General features: G+C 40.5%; 1 protein-coding gene across 9 annotated transcripts in view; it reads left to right on the forward strand.

Moving 5' to 3' along the window:
- dcun1d4 (DCN1, defective in cullin neddylation 1, domain containing 4 (S. cerevisiae)) overlaps positions 1 to 18,974 on the forward strand; it is a 116,308-nt gene extending 97,334 nt beyond the window's left edge. For 8 of the 9 annotated variants that reach the window (XM_041184288.1, XM_041184271.1, XM_041184325.1 and 5 more), the window contains one exon: positions 15,144 to 18,974. Coding sequence is in view for 1 of the 9 variants with exons in the window: in XM_041184306.1 (XP_041040240.1) it covers positions 15,144 to 15,199 (56 nt within the window). In the remaining 8 variants the exon portion in view is untranslated. The remainder of the gene's footprint in view (positions 1 to 15,143) is intronic. The other variant, XM_041184282.1, reaches the window with a different exon arrangement.
- The last annotated feature ends 2,256 nt before the right edge of the window (positions 18,975 to 21,230 follow it).

Consider the following 21,230-nt stretch of genomic DNA (forward strand, 5'->3'; position numbering starts at 1 on the left):
TGCGCCCCTAGCCAAACTGTTCCAGTACATCTACAACACTGGCATCTACCTGGCAATCCAGCATATGCTCTCTACACAAAAAGCAGGATGAATCCAACCTGGCCAATTACCACCCTGTTAGTCTGTTCTCCATCAGTAATGTGATGGAGGGGGTCATCAACAGTGCTTTAAAGTGGCACTTGCTTAACAGATAACCTGCTCAGTTTGGGTTTCACCCGGGCCACTTGGCCCCTGCCTTAATACAGCTGTTGGAGATTAATCACCACGAGGCATCATTTCTTAAGTAGAAACTCCATTTATTACTTGTGCACAAGGGAGACAGCACAATGAGAGCTACTGTACAGTCTCATAGCAGAATACACGCAGACTTATTAAAAGCATTTTTACAGCCAATCAGTAAGTTTTGCAACAAACCTATCCATTTATTTGCATAAGTTAACTGACCAATCCATGTTCCAGTAAATTTCCATTTTCCTCACAACAGATGTTTGGTTACGCAGTTGCTTATCACAACTCTGTTTATGTTTGGCCTGAGAAAAACAAAATGGAATGTCTCAAGGCTCATCCTGCAACTGTGGTCAGGCAAGATTGTTTTCTTCTCAAGGTTGTAGTATTTTTCCTCTTAAGCCATTACAATCAACTTCTCATTAACCCTTCCAGCACCAAATGGGCTCCCTGCAGTTGCCCAGGCCACCACACTTCTCTCTCTCTATCCCCCCCACCGCCCCCCTCTCTACCCCCTTTTGTCCTAAAAGGACAATCCACCGCCCTTAGCCAAGTTCTATGTCTCCTAGTCGCCGGGCTTCATCCTCAGCGGAAACCTGATTCCTGAGGAGGGAGGGAATGGATAGTCGGCTTTCCACCAGGACTCTGGAGGTTCTGTAGTCTGCAGACAGAGTGGATGCAACAGAAGACGAGCTGGATAACAACATACAGAGCAATGAGTAAGGCAAGACCTATGACAAGGTATTTGTGGAGGGTTTTAAAAAGTCCCCAAACCACCTGCCGATGTTAAGGAGCCACCCTCACCAGTCAAAGGATGGGAAAATGAGTATAAGTCCAACACTTAGTTTGATTGCCTTGCAAGGCGACGGCCTGCATTTGTTGAACCGCAGAATTGGTAGTTCATGCCCCCACAAGGGCCGCGCAGGACAGGATCCAGATCAGAGTCCACATTCTGACGGCTCAGTAAAAGCTCCTGTTCAAGCACTTCGTCCGATGTCAGCGTCTGCTTGACGTGCGAGGCGTGGATCCACAAAGGTCGCCCTTCAACCTTCACGGTCGTATGGGTCCTTCCCATCGAGGTTCCAAACAGTTCTTTCTCCTGAAGGTCTTAACCAGGACTAGGTCCCCCTGCTGGTATTGGTAGCAATCTTCACTGGTGGGCTTTTTCTGAGCTTCTAATACCTGTGTATGCAAGCCTTTGAGAGAATTCGTAAACACTATACAGTATGTAATCATCCCCTCATCCATAGCGTGGATGTCCATTTCCCTAGCAGACAAGGGTGGGGCCACCAGGAGGCACATGGGGCGTCCCATTACAACTTCATAAGGGGAAAGGGAGGTGGTACGGTTAGAGTGAGAGCGCATAGTCACGAACGCCAAAGGTAGAGCTTCAGGCCCATAATTTAGCTAGTTTGTTTTTCAGAAAACCGTTTTGTCTTTCCACCACCCCAGTAGACGGGGGGTGGTATGGGCAGGAAAGGTGATGGTTGTATTGTAAGGCCTTCAGCATTCCTTTATCACTTTAGCGATAAAATGAGGCCCATTATTACTTGATAAAATCTCTGGTATCCCAAACCTGGGTAGATATTCATGCAACAAGAATTTTGCAACAATAATAGCATCATTTCGTCAGGTGGGATACGCCTCCACCCATCGCAAGAACAAGCATACTGTAATTAAAACATAATTATATTCCATACATTTAGGCATTTGTATAAAATCCATTTGTAGGTGTACAATCGGGCCCCATGGCTGGGGTCCCGTGCCAGCATTCACTGAGGTTATGTCGTTGACAAAGCAGACACTGTGAAGCTACTTTAGCTGCCATGGTGAAAAACCCAGGCACAACTACATCTGTTGTGCCCTTCTGTTCATCCCTCTTTGCCCCAATATTTTCTACTCTATATAATGTCCTGCCGGGTGTTGACATAAGAATGGCGGGTATTACTAATACAATGCCTATTAGCATATTACTATTCACTATACATTCAACATTCATTCTATATACACGTGTCAAACCTCTGAGCTGGCAACCGGTCAAGTCATATATCTTTAACTGTGTGTAATGCCTCCATTTACTTCCCGTTCTCATATCTACAAGTGCACATGTATCACCTGTCATAATTATCTTGTATGGTCCATGCCTGTTCGCTCCGAACTCACCTTGACCATCACCTTATTCCCCACTTGGTCCATTGTTGCTCTTTGGATTTGCCTGTTTCCATAGCCTTAATCACCTGTTGGTCTCTGACTTCCTTCCTTTTAGTGGTCCTACATCTCCCACTCCTACTATGATTCCCTCGGGTAACTGCATTGCTCTCCTTGTCATTATTTCAAATGGGGTGAACCGGCAGTCCTGCTTGGGGTAGCCCTAAGGCGCATTAGAATACTGGGCTGTTCCCTGTCTCTTGAATTGCTTTTGTGATTTTTTTTTTAAGTTCAGTTCATCCTTTCCACCATCCCTGATCTCTGTGGCTGGTAGGGAATGTGGAATTTCTGTTTAAATTTAAATGTATACATTTCTTTAATGACTCTTCCTGTGAAATTAGTTCCCTGATCTGAATCCATCTGGATAAGCACCCTCCACTCCTTCCAATCTACCATCTCCTGCTGCTGTCCCACTTCAGACCTCAATTCCTTAAACTGCCAACACAACTCTACCGTGCACCTTCTTATCCTATCTTTCAATGGCTCAGTATCTTCACTTCCAGTGATGGTTCTCTCTGCGAGCCGCTTAGCTCTGTCTGTCATCATAGTGTTAATCCTGTGGTCTTACTTTTTGTAGCTCGCAGGCACATTATTACAATCAGTAATACATCTATTTAGCCTTTTTCCAGCTTTCCTTTACCTGTATCCATCTTGTGGTAAATTGTTGTTAAGTATTATTTCTCCTTACGTTTCAATTCCTGAACTACAGATTCCACATAGTTTTACCTCTAAGATTCTTTTCCCCATGATCATCCTAAGATTCTCTTGAGTTCAATTTCTCTATTGTCATTGAGAATCTCTGTCTCTAGATCTTTGCTTATCTCCCCCTGTGCATTTCCAATGTCTCAGTTGATAGCCAGATTATCAAATTCACTTCCCTTAAAAGGTTTGTATATTGTGTCCTCTTTCCCTAACTCATTCTCCTACTTGCCTCATATCATTTTACACATGCAACAGCTACCATCTTATCTTATTTAGGTTGCCTGGAGAGAATTTAAAATAAATAAAACGTTCTCATAAGTTTTAAAAACAGAAATCAGGTATTGACATGTTTTGCTTCTTCATCATCTTCTCAAACATTTTATTGTCTCAAAAGTAACACACTAAATTGTGTCTGACCCATTTCTTTTAGAATTATCCCAGATTCATTAACTCGGACAAAAATTTGATTTCTGCCAAACTTTGTCAAGGTCTTGAGCTTAGCTTCATATTTTGGGAACAGACTTTACAAATACAAAAGCTTGCAGCATTTGAATTAGTGCCAATTGTTGTCAAACCTTTTAAAATGAAAATTCCCTTTTTGAGAAATTATCAGGAACCAAACCTCAAATTTGAAACTTTTTAAGAACTGTAATTTACACTATCAAAATTAAAACTACCTTTCTAATGTGTGTTGATTTGTATCCAAGTTATAATTTCTGTATGTTTATCGACAGATTCTTCATCTTAGATAGCATCCCAGTGATTCAAACCTGTTAAATTACACTGCACTTTACATCTCAAGATTATCCCAAATTCAAATTGCAGTGAAAAAAAATGGGATGCAGATTTCCTTTAATATTTAATTCATCTCTTCAAAAGAAACCCCTTTTTATCCATTGGAACCATGTAGACCATGTGTTTATGTCTTTTGGTTTTCCTAGAATCCTTCTGAATTTCAAGTTTTTTTTTCTCCTGAATTTTAGAATACTAACTTGTATGTATTAATCCCAATCAGTTTGGAAGCTGATGATGAGGGTTATTCCTTACTAGTCTGCATGGGGTTGGTTCATCTCAAACAGAGGCAAGCCCTGTTTTATCTTTACCCTACCTTCAAATTGTGATTTTGCTAGAAACTCAACTCAAACCTTATGCTCAAAACTTTGGAATGTTTGAATAAACTTTTCCTTTAATCTAATATGGGGCTTTCGACTCTAAAATGCTCAACTACACACACACAAAAGGCAATTTAGGGATGAAAACACATTAAAGCTCACATACAAATGCTTCCTTACACACAACAAACACATATATAAAGGTATGTATTTATTTCTATAATATTGAACTTAACTCTAAATGAAGCTTCAAGTAGCAGTGGGGGGAATAAAGGGATCTTGAAGGCTCCACCTATACGGGCAAACAAACTGACGAAAACTACTGCCTGTCAGTGCTTATTAAAGCCCCTAGGGAGACCCCCCTTTTCTCTCTCTCTCTCTCTCTTCAGCACAAACAGCTCTTGTAACTTAGATCGATTCATTTTTTTAAGTTACAGCAAATTCAGTAGTGGACCTTTCGGGTCCCAATCATCCTTCCCCATCTTCAGGAAAATCTCATCATCCCGCACGGAAGGGGAATCTGGGGTGTCTTTGGTGCCAAATTGCCCATCTTCTATTTAATAACTAAAAAAGGCCAGTCCTTGGCAGGTCCCCGACCCGCAATCTATTTTCATTCAGCCCATTCACGCTTGAGGGGTCCCAGACCCCGAGCCGCAATCTCACACACACTCCGTTCCAACTCCGGGGGCCACCGACCCCGAGTATATCCTGGCCAGAGCGGTCCCAGATCACTACAAATTAATCTCCTAAATACTCAATTTGATGACTTACTCTAAGAGTCAGCCACAGGCAGGCGAAGACAGTTCGCGGGTCAACGAACCCCAGAAGCCCAAATCGGGCTGCCGCAGACTGAGGAGTCCTTGAACCGCGAGGTTCTAACGCTGGCACTCCATGGCCCAACCCTAGGGGTTAGTCATCTCGGTGGAACCTCCAAGAAACTGTCAGAGATTAATCACACCAAGGCATCATTTCTTATGTAGAAACCCCACTTATTATTTGTGCCCAAGGGAGACAGCACAATGAGAGCTACTGTGCAGTCTTGTAGCAGAATACTTGCAGACTTGTTAAAAGCATTTTTACAGCCAATCGGTAAGTTTTGCAACAAACCTATCTGTTTATTTACATAATTTACTGGAACAATCCATGTTTGGTTACGCAGTTGCTTATCACAACCCTGATTACATTCGGCCTGAGGAAAAACAAAATGGAATGTCTCAAGGCTCATCCTGCAACTGTGGTCAGGCAAGATTGTATTCTTCTCAAAGTTGTAGTATTTTTCCTCTTAAACCGAGGTGTACAATCAATTTCTCATTAACCCTTCCAGCACCAAATGGGCTCCCTGCAGTTGCCCAGGCCACCCCACAGCCTTGGTTCAAACATGGTCAAAAGAGCTGAACTGCAGAGGCAACATTTGACTGAGTATGGCATCACTGGAGTTGATGGGAATTGGAGTCATACCTAGCATAAAGGAAAATGGTTGTTGGAGGTCAATCATCTCAGCTCCAGGACATAACTGCAAGAGTTCCTCAGAGTAGTGTCCTCAGCTCGACCACCTTCAGCTGCTTTGTCAATGACCTTCCTTAAATCATAAGGTCAGAAGTGGGAATGTTCGGTGCTGATTGCACAATGTTCAGCACCATTAGTGACTCCTCAAACTGAATCCGGATAAGTGTGAGGTGATGCACTTGGGCAGGACAAACAAGGTACAGGAATATACGATGAATGGTAGGACCCTGGGAAGTACCGAGGACCAGAGGAACCTTGGTGTGCATGTCCACCGTTCCCTTAGGTTAGCGAGACAGATAAGGTAGTTGAGAAGGCACATGGGATACTTGCCTTTATTAACTGAGGCATAGAATAGAAGAGCAGGGAGGTTATGCGGGAACTGTATAAAACGCTGACTAGGCCACAACTAGAGTATTGCGTGCAGTTCTGGAATCCACATTATAGGAAGGATGTGATTGCACTAGAGAGAGTGCAGAGGAGATTTACCAGAATGTTGCCTGGGCTGGAGAGTTTTAGTAATGAGGAGAGGTTGGAAAGACTGGAGTTATTTTCCCTGGAGCAGAGGAGATTGAGGGGTGACATGATTGAGATGTATAAAATTGAGGGACATAGAGTGGACAGGAAGGAACTTTCCCCTTGGTAGAGGGATCAATAACCAGGGGGCATAGATTTAAGGTTAGGGGCAGGAGGTTTAGAGGGGCTGTGAGGGAGAATTTTTTCATCCAGAGGGTGGTGGGAATCTGGAACACACTGCCTGAAAGGATGGTAGAGGCTGAAACCCTCTTAACATTTAAGGCATATTTGGATGTGATGCTATGGCATACAAGGCTATGGGCCTAGTGCTGGAAAATGGGATTAGAATAGTTAGGTACTTGATTGACCGGTGCAGACTCGATGGGCTGAAGGGCCTTTTTCTGTGCTGTAGACCTCTATGCCTCTGTGAAGCTGTCCATGTCCAGCTTTAGCTGCATTCGGATAATATCCAGGCTTGGGCTGACAAGTGGCAAGTAACATTCGCACCACACAAGTGCCAGGCAATGACCATCTCCCAACAAGCGAGAATCTGACTATTGCCCCATGACATACAATGGCATTACCACCACTGAATCCTCCACTATCAACATCCTTGGGGTTACCATTAACCAGAAACTGAACTGGACTAGCCATATAAATACTGTGGCTACAAGAGCAGATCAAGAGGCTAGGAATCCTACAGTGAGTAATTCACCTCCTGACTCCCCAAAGCCTGTCTACCCTCTACAAGGCACAAGTTTTGGAGTGTGATGGAATACTCTCCACTTACTTGGATCAGTGCAGCTTCAACAACATTCAAGAAGCTTGACACCATCCTGGACCAAGCAGCTGGCTTGACTCCACCGCCCCCCCCCCCCCCCCCCCCACCCCCCAACCCTTCCACATTCATTCCCTCCACCACCAACAAACAGTGGCAGCAGTGTGTACCATCTACAAGATGCAGGCATTCACCAAGGCTCCTTAGACAGCACCTTCCAAACGACCTCCACCATCTAGAAGGACAAGGGTAGCAGATGCATGGGAACACCATCACCTGGAAGTTCCCCTCTAAGCCGCATACCATCCTGACTTAGAACTTTTTGGCTGTTCCTTCAGTCGCTGGGTCAAAATCCTGGAACTCCCTAACAGCACTGTGGTTGTATCTATACCACGTGGCATGCAGGGATTCAAGAAGGCAGCTTGCCACCACCTTTGCGAGGACAATTAGGGGTGGGCAATAAATGCTGGCTTAGCCAATGACACCCACACCCCTTGAATGCATTTTTAAAAAGTACTACATTATGCAGCGGGTGGTTAGGATCAGGAGTACAGCTCCTGTGAGTGTGATAGAAGCAGATTCAGTTGTGGCTTTCAAAGGGGAATTGGATACATACCTGATGAGAGTGAAGCCCTAGGACTAGCTGAGTTACTCTTGCAGAGAGCTTGCATGGACATGATGGGCTGAATGTGCTGTAACCATTCTAATTCTATCTTATCCACAAGTGACGTGATTGTTAGGCAGGCTTGCTCTTTAGAGAACCCCACAATTACACACACTCTGAAGCACACAACATACTCTTGCAGTTGAGCAGGACCCTTTATTGAAAATGAAATATAAACTTCAGTACTATGACAGTAGCTGTTCACTCTTTGGACTTTGATACAATCTATGACAATTGGTATTTTTCTTTGCAGAATGATGTAGCTATATCTGGTGTTTCTTGCGTGGAAGCTATAATAACTTTTGTCAGGAAAGGTATTTTTGATGGACAGGTGGTGGAATTACCAGAGAGTCTTAAGTACCAACAGAAAATTTGAACACTATCAGGTATGATTATGAAAGACCGACCTCTTTTTAGACTCTTCCATCTTTAGACCACATGCCACAACAAAGCCTGTTGCAGCAACAGCTCTTTGGTGGAACTGATGAGGGCATCCAAACTCCCCACCCTGACTGGATGACTGCTCCAGGACTAAATCCATGTCAAGAAGTACTCATTATGGAAGCTACTTCCATAGTTCTGGGAATTGTTGGCCTCTCTCCACCTTGAATATGTGCAGAAATTCACTAAATAGGCATTTATGAAATGCTTCTAATTGTTGTTACAAAGCATCTTTGGGTGCAGCTTCACACATACTCATATCTGGACGATTGGTTCAATTATGTTTGATCCATTGGCAAAGTTGTGCCGTGCATACTCAAAACAGTCCAAGATCTGGGTTTCATGCTTTTGAATATAAGACATCATGTTCCTTGGAGTAATACTTGGAAATGCTCAGAAAAGTCTTTGTCTTTAGACAAGTTTCAGTTCCCTTTCCATGGAAGGCTGTGGATTCCAGAAAGAAGCTATCAGTAAATACTCTGCTTACGGAAGCAGTCATCTTGGCAGTTCCCGATGCTCACCTGTTTAAGACTATTTCAACAGGAAAAAAAGACTTACATTTATATAGCAACTTTCATGACATCAGGGCACCCCAAAGCACTTTACAACCAATGAAATACATTTGAACTGTTGTCACTGATGTAGAAAACACAGCAGCCATTGTGCACATGGCAGGTTCCACAAACAGTAATGTGATGATAACTAGATCACCTGGTTCAGAGTTGTTGGTTAAGAGATAAATATTGGCCAGATCACTGGTCAGAACTTCCCTGTTCTTCACAATAGTGTTTTGGAATTTTTTTACATGCACCTGGGAAGACAGACAGGGCCTTACTTTGATGTCTGTTATGATCTCAAGAGAGACCATTAACTTTTAAAAATAAATTCAAATGTGGCACACTTGGAATGTCTCAGATTTGAGGTATCAACCAATTAACTTCAATTCCCAAACTTTGTTCTTTGATCTGAAAAGTATATGGATACTTTTAAGATCTTTTCTTGTTTACCCTTTGCTTTCAACCTTTCTTTGATCTGAGATCCACGTGAAGAATTTGAGCCCCTTATGAAGACTACTGTAGACATCTTGTCTCTACTCTTTAGTGTTTTCACACTTCCACCTGACCCCAAAGTAAACGTGGACTATCCTTTGTTTACCAGTTTCTCAAACCCAGGTTTTATTCCGCTTCCATTTGAAAGTTCAATTTCCTCAAAACTAACAGTTGTATTCCTGCAACATACAAATCATGAAATTAAACATTTTCACAACACAGCTCATCCAGAAAATGGCAACACTGGGTGCATCATATGTTCAGTATTGAGCATCAGCCTAGATTTTGTACTCCAGTTTCTTGAATGGGACTTGTCTCTAAGTCAGAAGGTCATGGGTTTAAGAGCTCAACCAGTGTTGTCCATGCAGAGCATCCTTCCTTTGTAAGAATTAACTGAGGCTCTGTTCTGAATCTTGTATGTTTGTTTAAAAAGCACAATGTCTTACTGGGAAAACCTTTGCAACAGCCCTTTCCACAGCCAGTGTAAGGGTGCACACTTACATGGGAACTGGTCATCAAGCAGAGGCAGCATATTAAGTGTATTCCACATAGAATTAATTGAGGTGGCAAGGTCTACATCATGGCTTTTGGCAAATCATTATGCAAATAGTGATGGTTTCTTGCTTCAGCCAAATTACTACAGACTTCCTCCTGATCCCTTGGTCCTCCAGGGTGTAAGCTGTTGGCTGGCTGGTGCTTAAATCATAAGATACAGTTAGTTTGGATGTTAACCTGAATGGATGATATAGCCGGAGATACCATATTGTTTAACGATTCAGCATCATGAATAGGGAAATCTGCCTGGTGTTTCAAGTAGTATACAGGATTTGATGTGTCTGGAAATTACCTCTTAGGGCAAATGCCCCTGTTTATACTTCAGGGCAGAGGCTCCATCAAGCAGGAACCTAAACACTTTCTTATCTCCTAACATGCACATTTTGTATATCGTTTCACTGGTGTAAATTGGAAGGGGAGCAGCAGAAAGTGTTATTCCCATGACCCTTAAGTTGAGGTCAAATATTGTATCTGAACCTAGAGACATTCCATTGATTGCCTGGCTATAACCTACACAACTGTTTGAGCAATCTTTCTCACCATTGGTAATAAGTCACAGATTGTTACAGCACATGAGGAGGTCATTTGGACCATCTTGTCTACACCAGCTTTCCAAATGAGCATTTCACCTAGTGCCATTCCCTTGCCTTCTCCCTGTTACTGTACACCACCACGTTTTTCAGATAAAAGTTTAATTCCTTATTGAATGCTTCAATTGAACCTCCCTCCACCACACTCTCAGGCAATCTATTCTAGACCTTAACCATTCATCATGTGAAAAAAGGTTTTCATGTTGCTTTTGCTTATTTTGCCAAAGACTTTAAATATCTTTCTAAGTTTGAACAGGGAGTCTATCGAGGCATTTTTTAAACCAGTTCAATTAGTCATAAGCAATCTTATTATTTAATGGTTTGCAACCCATTTAGACATTGTGCGTGGTTAGACATCACTTGCTCCACAATTGAGACTTGAATTTTCCACAAATTAATGCACCCATGTTTCAAACTTAAGTGTTCAATATTACTTCCTTTGAAAGTTCAATCAATGTTTTAATTTAGGCTCGCAGTTAATAAACTGCAAGCTATTATTATAATCAGTCAGTGATATTTGATGTGGATTTCTGAGTCTTTAGAACTTGCCCAGCACTCTATAAAGAAAATTTTCACTTCTCAATGACATGGAATTTCTCCTATCATACCAAAGTAGTTGGCAGTAAATGTATTAGCTTCATTGAATAAATGTTTACAGATCCCCAAGTTAGTATGTCAACCGCAATCTCAAATCTTTATAGCTTCTTATGATGCAAAGACTAAGTAAATGAAGTTGGCCAACAGATGTGCTCTCATTTCACAGAGAAGAAACCCATGTGGCAGATTAAAGGTTATTCTAAATTGTACAAACATACAGTCAAAGAGCAGGGGTAGGCCATTCGATCCCTTGAGCCTGTTCCACCATTTAATAAGATTATGGCTGATCTGATAGTAATCTCAAATCTGTACCCTGTCAACCCTTGATAACCTAGCATCCCCTTGCTTACCAAGAATCTATCCACCTCTTGCCTTAAAAATACTCAAAAGAACCTGCTTCTACCGCCTTTTAAGAAAGAGAGTTCCAAAGACACTCTACCCTCTGAGAGAAAAAAATTCACCTCATCTCCATTTTAAATGAGCAACCCCTTATTTTTAAACAGTGATCTGCATCCTAAAAATCTTTCACACCAGTTCCAGTCAGCATTTGAAAAAGCCCATCATGTAGAATAATTTTCAGATGTTTGCTAAGTATTGTTGTCTAGATTTGGCTCCTGTAACCCTTGTCATTAATACATCTGTCCTGGCAGTTAATGTTAGGACTGCTTGAAGGAGACTCCATGTCCCTCTGCTGTATTAGTATATTAATTCAGTATGGCACCACTTAACGCAGAAGATGTTTTAAATAAAGATAGATTGCATAACTTGTAGCGTCTTAATTCCTGAACTGATAGGCATCCTCCACACACCATGATCCCTCCCAAGCATTTCAACAGGGTCTGCAGGGATGTACATTTTTATTGGGGTGGAGGGGTTACGTGAGCCGGGGGTGGTGTGGTGGTCGGTAGTTGGCAGGGACTTAATCCTTGGTCAGTTGCAATTTACCTTCAGTGAATTGACACAAAAGTACTGGAGCTTCATAAAATGTGGAAATAGATCTCTTGCAGTGCAACCTATATACAATGTTGTGATATTTTCATACTTAAGCATACAGTTTCTGCAGAACCTATCAAATTGAACTTTGCAGTGTGTAGAGGGCCTTTATTATTAATCAAAGAATTAATCAAGGTAGGTCATTTATCCTGGCTAGTACATTCATGGGTGGATTTCCCCTGTTCCAAATTAGACCACAATACATTGAATATTTAATTATGTCTGACCTACTTCTAACATAACCTTCAATCCTGTTTAGATTTTTCTGAATGAACTAAATGAATTTCTTTCCATGTCATTGACTTAAGTCATTAAGCACTTCAGTGAATCTGTTTCGATAGTATCCTCAGGTGAGGAATGGTGAAAAGCTTTCAACCCTAGTCTTGCCTGAGGCATTTTATATTTGGATTTGTGTTTTGATTCTCCATTCAGTTCAAGGAGAGGATGTTAATTGTCAGTGGGTTTCTGACAGGAAAGATTCCTGTCTGCCCACAGCAGAATGAGGCTACAGTGATTTGAAATAAGGGAAAGCAGAGTCCAGGCCAGGTGAAGGGCGAAATTTCCCATGTGGGGAGCTCCTGCATCTCTGGACTCCATAAAAGAAATTAGGAAAAAAACAAAATTCTGTTAGAATGGCTTAATTGACTTTACCTGCTGGAAACCTGCAGCGCCTTCCCCACTCAAGTGAGAGATAAAATAAAAGTAAGATCCAATGTGTCATCAGACCCTGACCTGCATATTTAAAGAGGGACCCTGCTGGCTTCAGACAGGCGCCTTTGCCTCATACTCAAAAGCCGGTTAAAATTGAAGACAGCAGGATTTAGGCAAGACAACAAGTAAGTCAGTTGGTCAGTTTTAACTTGCTATCCACCAGTTTTCAATCAAGTGGACAAGGTGAGGTAAATAACCCCAAATTAAATAACTACTTTTTCTACATTGCCCATGCTTTTCAAATACCTTTTAATATTTGGGTTATGTTACAGCAGTCTTCATTAACAGTAATGTTGAACTATAAATCCTTCAACCCAAGTTTGCCTCTGATTCATAAATTGTTCTTGCTATTCGTTGTAAACTTTTCTAATGCATCAAGGTAGATTGTCAAATTACATTCTGGCATTCTAAATATGGTCCAGGAAGGGTTAAAATAATCTGCTATAGTTTGAAATCGGGTTGCTTTGAATACATATGCCAGTACAAGAACAATCATGTTAATAACAGCATTATGTTTTTAACTATATATTATACAAAGTATTTATTAGGACTCTGCTTTATACCCTTACACCCTCATCTTAATGGACTCGGAGTTCAGCATGATGTGCTCTTCTTCTGTCACCTTTGCCTTCATGCCCACTTCTTTGGCCAGGAATCTCCAATTAACGGGCCCTTTCGCCCATTTCCAATATTATTCCTCCACCTGGACCCCTCCTTTTGGCTTCTTATCCACTCTTGACCTTTTTAATTAGAATTGCTGGTGTGACATTAGCCTCCTCAATTTCTGTGCCCCCCTCACTCACCCTAACCTGTTTCCTTCTGAATTTGTTGTTGTCTGTTCTCTCAGGTCGAACCCTGACATTGTCATCAAACCTGCCGACAAGATTGTGGGGGTGGTGGCAGCAGCGGGTAGGCGGGTGCTGTTATAAGGCAAACTGAACTCTACCTTGCAGAAGCTGAATGCCAACTCTCTGACACTTCCTGCTACCTCGCCTGGACCATGACCCCACCACTGAACATCAAGCCATTGTTTCCAGAAAACCGCATACAGCTTGCTTCTACCTCCTTCCCAAGATCCAAAAATAGGACTGGCCTGGCAGACCTATTGTTTCACCTGTTCCTGCTCCACTGAAATGAGTTCTTCCTATCTTGACACTCTTTCCCCTTGTCCAGTCTCTTCCTACCTATACCCGTGACTCTTATGATGCCCTCCTTAAAAGTTTCCAATTTCCTGGCCCTAACTGCCGTCTCTTTATCATGGGCATCCAATCTCTCTACATATCCACCCCCCACCAGGATCATCTGAGGACTCTCCGCTTCTTCCTCAAGTAGGGACCTAACCAGTCCCCATCTACAATCAACCTCCTCTACCTGGCTGAAGTTGTTTTCACAGAACAACTTCTCCTTCAATTCCACTCACCCCCTTCAAATGAAAGGTTTTGCTATGGGTACATGCAAGGGTCTCGCTGTGCCTGCCTTTTTGTAGGATATGTCGAACATTTCTTGTTCCAGTCCTACTTGGGGGGGGGGCCCTCCCTCAACTCTTTCTGGTACATTGATTGTATCAGTGCTATGTCCTGCTCTCAACCTTAATTGGGAAAACTTCATCAACTTTGCTTCCAATCCCCACACTTTTCTCAGTTTCATATAGTCCATCTCTAACTCGTCCCTTTCTGTACTTCTCTGTCTCCATTTCTGGTGATAGGCTATCAACTAATGTTCATTATAAATCCACTGATTCCCACAAATACCTCATCACCTACATTTTCTTGCCCTACAGTCTGTAAGGACTCCATTCCATTCTCCCAGTTCCTCTGTCTCGTCGCATCAGTTCTGATGATGTAACTTTCTTTCAGTGTGGTCTGCTGTATTCGTTGCGCTCAATGTGGTGGTCTGTACATTGGAGAGACTAAATGCAGATTGGATGACCGCTTTGCAGAACAGCTCCATTCTGTCCACAAGTATGATCTCAATCTTCAGGTGGCCAGTCATTTTAATTCTCCACCTTGCTCTCGCACTGATATTTCTGTCCTCAAATGACTGCATTGTTGCAGTGAGACTCAAAATAAGCTCCAGGAACAGCACCTCAATTTTTGATTAGGCACTTTACAGCCTTCTAGACTCAACATTGAGTTCAACAATTTCAGACCATAAACTGTCCATTTTGGTTTTTACGCTTGTTTTAGTTTTTTCTTTGTTAGCAGCGCACCTAATCTAGACACATCTTTTGTTTCTTTTGCCCCAGCACCATTCCCTTTGGCCCTGGGGGAATAACATTTTTTGTCATTTAAACTCTCCTGACTTTCATCTGACCTTCCTTTGTCCTTGTTCCACCCACCCCTTGCTCAAAATCTATTACATCTCTAACCTTTCCCAGTTCTGATGAATGGTCATGGACCTGAAATGTTAGCTCTGTTAGCGTATTTATTGTGGTGCAATTCACATTGTTTTGAAGTACTGGTTGTAACATTAAATTCTAATTCAATTGCTTTCTTTCAGGGCCAGTCTTATTGGATGAATTTGTGGAATGGTTTAAAGACAGACAGATGTCCTAGCACTTTTGATTGAGAAACAACGGCCCAACACCCATATTCAACATTAGCCATAAAAGACCCAAGAAAACAGATTTGGAATGTGTTTTTGTTTGTGTGTTTTTCCCCCTGAACCCACCCCCCCCCCCAACCTTAAAAAAAAGAAAATTGAGTTTGCAGAAAGCATTAAATATCTACAAGCACTGTGCTATGAACACCTAAATCTGGTATCAAACTTTCTTCTGAGCCTGCTTTGCATTTTTCAATAGGACTACAATTATGGTACCACAGACCACAATGTGATATCTTGCTGTTGACATTGTGAGTTCTGTGTTGTAAGCTATTTCATGCAGAAAGCTCTGTTTTCCAGAGGGATTGTGAATTTCAATGAAAATTGTATTAAATGGTTAAAAGTCTTAGATGAATATTTGTTGAAAAGATTTCTTAATATTATCCAATGTATGTATGCAAGTAGAACTGTTCTGTACAACTTAACTGATGAAACTCAAAATTAGTTTTTTTTTAAGTATAAATTGTTGGGCAATGGTACAACATTGTTTTGATTCACTGCACCTAGCTGTGATCTGTTGAAATAACTAATGCACCATATGGGTTGCTAACCCTAATTTTGCCTTGTACTTCCTGGCTAATAAGCTAGGCTGCTATTTTTTTTGTGTGTTTTGCTTTGTGTAACTAGTTGCAAACATTAAATTGCCCTTTCAGTGGGCACATAGCTTGATAATGTTACCAAGTTTGCACGTTTTAAAGTTAATAGAATATTTGAATGTCAAATGTACAGACCAACTAGAATTCAGGTATGTGTTTAAAATCATGTGTATGATTTCCCCCCGCCCCCCCCTAATCCCATTTACTGATGAGAAGTGCTGAATCAGACTTTTTTTAATCTGGTGTTACAGGTCAACAGCACTAATGTAACTTTGCTGCCCTGACTTTGATCTCAATCCAATGTCTAAATCAATGTAATCTGTATCATAATATGACAATGCATTAAAGCTACCTTTTGATCATGTCAGCAAGTGAAAGTCTGTACATCTAAGCAAGTGGATTTTTGAGTATTGCATTTTTCTGTTGCCTTAGACAACTTCTGCCAAAGACCACGGTTATTGCCTATCTACCTGTACACAGTCGAGTAATAAAATTTGGTCACTTAAGTTGCATCTTTCCTATACCAATAGACTTTATTATAAACTACAGTATCTGATTTTTATTAACATGGTTCATAAATGTCCATTGATTTGAGAAGTGATGAGAACTTTTACCTGAAATGTGACACAGTATAGGAGGGATAACAAATTATTTAATTTAAGATTACTATCAACAATAAAATACGCTGGAAAACAAATTATACCAGTAAGGCAAGTATTATTTAAGGTTAACTTGTGTAAGGAACGACTGTTACAAAATAAACTTTCCCTATTAATACTTAAAAAAGGCGTCTTGCTAAAACACAGGTTATAGATAGGGCCACTTTAGTGTACTGCAATACACTTGTTTTCAGTCTGGCCTTATAAGCTTGATGATATTGTTAATTGCACTTCCATTATTTTAAATGCCTGCTATACAGGCCAAATTTCTAAGCTTTTAGTACTTTAGTTTTTGCTAATCTGGTTGAACATTAGAGTGGTGATTTTAAAACCATGTGAAGACAGTTTTTCATAACTGCTATGAAAAATCATTCCAGTCTTTGATTTTTATTTTCTTTTGTGTTTTGAAACTGATGGGATCATGTTTAATGAAATACAGTCTTCAATGGAAACTTTTAAGTCTCGTGTAATTGTCACTTCTGTTTATTCTCTCCTAAAAGCATATAATGGAAAATGAAGTTTCATCACTTTTTTTAGTGAAAAAAGTTGACAAAAAAACTGTTAAACACCAACAGCAGATGGAAATGTAAGATCACATAAGTTTATAAGCACAAGTTCTGTCCTCTGCATTTCCAAAAAGCTTTTAATTTCTAATTCCGTTTTAAGAATCTAATTGTACAGCATAGAAAATTGAAGAATTTTGCTTTTTTTCCAACCACTACAAAGATGTACTTTGCATATGTTTTTGTATTTTAGGTGGTCTTTAATGCCAGCTCCATTGACAATGCTTATTTTACTGAATCAGATTTTCAACCAATAATTCACAGTCTATTTAATGTTGCTTGGAATGTGACATACTTCATGGAGTTATTGACAGATCTTAATTTCTTAATGATCAGCACTGAGCTCCTGTAGAGTATGTTGAAGGGTAATAAAGATCAATTCCATATATTTGCTCATTTTGAAATCTGTCTAGATAGGCCCAGCTTTTAAAGGCTTTTCCTTTATAAGTTACTTCATTAACTTTTTTGCATCTGTTCTCTGCAGTTCCTACTAGAAATGCCAGAAAATAGTATTATTAAGACAAATTAATAGTTGGAGCAGTGTATACATTTGTATATGGAAGGTTCCCTGTTCACTTGTGCTGCAGTTACATTTTGTACTTTGATTTAACTTGATTTTATGTCTTGCTTTGTCAAAAGTTTAAAATGAAAAAATGTCATCTCAATTTGAAGTTGCCTGTTGAAATGCTTGCATAATGATGAATACCTGTGTAAAAGGATAATAACCCACTTCTAGCACTTATTTTGTGAAGGATATTGGATAGCTTATGTTTTATTCATTTTCAGCCATTGCAGACTTGGAAGCCCTTTACAACTAATGTTCTACAAGAACCATTACATTACATCATGGTATGTTTGTTCATTTTATTTGTTACCTGAAATGCATTTCAGTCCAGAACATACAGAAGCTGCTTTTTTGACCGATTAGCCAAATTGGGTATTATGTTTATATCCATCCAGGTGAGCCAAATTGGGTATTATGTTTATATCCATCCAGGTGAGCCAAATTGGGTATTATGTTTATATCCATCCAGGTGCAGTAAAACCTGTGTAAACTCGCACTTTATGGGTACATGCAAAGGAGGATTCAGTAATTTTATAAATGAGAAGAACCCCATGAACTACTGAGTCTTCACATGGTTTCCTACAGCTGCAGTGTCTGATTCACTGACCTGCATAATTATAAATTATCTGATACTTTATATCAGTTCTTCAGAAATGAAATCTGATTGCCTGTTAATGATTTGAGTGATGTCTACGTTATTGCGTGTAGATAAATTAAATGTAGCTTTCACTAATATATCATGAGTTTTTAAAATGGAGATTTATAGAATATCATTAGTAATAAATCTTCCGCACACCCAGAATACACCAGAACATGCTATAATAGATTGCATCTGTTTTTAAAAGTGCAGTAATTTTCAAATGATGGCTAAGCAGTTGGACATTAAAAATTAAAAACCATAATTGCTTTGTGATTTTTTTTTCAGGCAGATCCACGAAAAGGATGTTATATTTTGTGGTTCCCTTTTAATAATTCTGTTCTATACATTTTTTTGTACATTTTTATTCTGTTCTGTGTGTAGGTATTTTTTTGGGGGTTCAGTTCTTTGGAATGATGGAGTAATTGCCAACTAGTTTAAAATAATCAAATACAAAATGTTCTCTGCACTGTTTAGTCACACAATCAATGTTAAGCATGTCAAGGGCACAACAAGAACTTTTCAAATAAGTAAGTGTTGCTCCCATTCTTGAAAATGTTTTGTAATTTTAAAGTTTTCCTTCAATTGTAAAGACGACTTGTTAGCTGGGTGCATTTGTTTCAAATGTTGAGCTAAGCTTGTTTTTCATTTTGTTAGTGCACAGTATCTGTATTGCCTTAGTGTTATTAAATAATGGCTAAATGAAAAATGTTTTTAATTTTTTCAGTTTGGCTTTAATTTCATACTTGTTTATGACAAAAGACCATCCACCACATAGTCAGCATATCTCTCTTAGAAGAAATGGCATAAACTGTATAAACGAGTTGACTGAGGTGGTACAACTAAACTATTTTTGTTAGCAAAAGTCACAGTAGTTGCATAATATCAGGAATTAAGATGCTATGAACCCATTTGAACTGATTCAAATGGCATGGGACAATGTCCTGGTCTGGTAACTAGTGTATCTTTGCCTTCAGTTGAGATTAATATAGTAAATACTTTTGAAAACAATGACCAAGGACACTTGTGCTTCGTGTTACTTTATAAAATCCATTTTGCAGAGACGTGTGACTGTACACACGCTGATGCCAGTCATTAACCTGCCAGAAAGGGGAAATACTTAGTGTATATCTAGGCTATGGTTCCACAGATGAATAAGGCAATTGGAAAAAAATTTAAACTTAAATGTTGAGGGCTTACAGGTAAAAAAAAAACAAAAATGAATGCTAGAATAAATTAGAAATTATCAACAAGCTGCAAAAAAAGAAATTTGAAATTCTAGAGGAATGAGAGAAATATCAAAATTCATCAGCCGCCAAGAATGCTTATTTACATGCCTATCAAATTGCCCACATTTGCCTGTACCCTCATCCCCAATCCCACTTAAATTCTTATCCATGTGTTTGTCATTGACTCAATTTCTGCAATGCCCTACTCAATGGAGGGCCTTCAACCCTCCATAAATGTCCAAAATTCAGGTACCCATTTCCTATCGCTCACTAAGTTTCTATGATACTATGTCAGATTATTTGAATTAGTGACTGATTTCTGAAAAAGGGATTATGGCCCTGAATTGTTATTTGAAATAGAGCAATGGCCCCAGATTTATTTGGTTTATTTCACCTAATATTTAAGAAATGTTTGTGACAGCACAATGGTTAATGCATTAATGATGATGGACCATTTTTAATGTTTATAGAAATGACCTTAATTTAGACAAGTGAGTCTTAAGCATGGGGTAGTTTAAAAGACACTGATTCGAATACATCAAGTTTGATATTTCAAATAAAAGCACAGTTTAGGGCTAATATCATTTTCAGCTGTAGGGGGTGGTGATGGCATAGTAGTAATGTCACCGGACTAGTAATCCAGAGGCCCAGGTTAATGCTCTGGGGCATGGATTCAAATCCCACCACAGCAGCTGGTGAATTAAATTTAGTTAATAAATCTTGAATTAAAAAGCTAGTCTTGGTAATAGTGACCATGAAACCATTGTCAATTTACTAGTATCCTTTAGGGAAGCAAGTCTGCTGTCCTTACCTGGTCTGGCCTACATGTGACTCCAGACCCACAGCGATGTGGTTGATTATTAAGTGCCCTCTGAAATGACCCAGCAAGCCACTCAGTTGTATCAAAACCGCTACAAAAAGGAATGAAACCAGATGGCTCGACCTAGGCATTGAAACAACAATGGGAAACCCAGCCCTGCCCATCCTGTAAAGTCCTCCTTACTAAGATCTGGGGGCTTTTCTCTTCACAGATGCTGTTAGACCTGAGTTTTTCCAGCATTTTCTGTTTTAGCCCCACCAGAGCAGTGGCACAATAGTATACAGGGAGTTGCCCGAGGGAGTTCTCAACATCGACTCTGGATCCATGAAGTCACATGGCATCAAGTCCAACTTGGGCAAGGAAATTCCTGCTGGTTGCCACCCACTGTTCATAACAACACCCCCCCCCCCCCCCCCCCCCCCCCCCCCAAGCGGTTGGTGGGGACATCAATGTCCATTACCTAGCATAGCTCGGAAGTACCACTACTGACTGAGCTGGCCGAGTCCTAAAGGAGATAACTGCGACGCTGGGTCTGGCAGGTGGTGAGGGGGAACCTATTTGACTTTGTTCACTCCAATCTACCTAGTGCAGATACACCTGTCCACTGCACAGTCCTTGTGTTGTGTGCCACCACCGCCCTACCAAATAAGATAAATTTCGAACAGATCTAGCAGCTCATTCATGAGGTGCTGCAGGCTTCATGGTTGAGTGGATGATTCACCTCTGCCTCCTCCTGAGGTCTCCAGCATCACAGAGGCCAGTCTTCAGCTAGTTTGATTCACTTCATGTGATATCAAGAAATGGCTGAAGGCACTGGATGCCTCAAAGGCTGTGGGCCCTAACAACATTCTAGCAATAGCAGAAGACTTTTATGCTCCAGACCTAGCTGCATCCTTAGCCAAGCTGTTTCAGTACA

This window comes from Carcharodon carcharias, chromosome 1 (genome assembly GCF_017639515.1).
Source record: "Carcharodon carcharias isolate sCarCar2 chromosome 1, sCarCar2.pri, whole genome shotgun sequence".
Lineage (NCBI taxonomy): Eukaryota > Metazoa > Chordata > Chondrichthyes > Lamniformes > Lamnidae > Carcharodon > Carcharodon carcharias.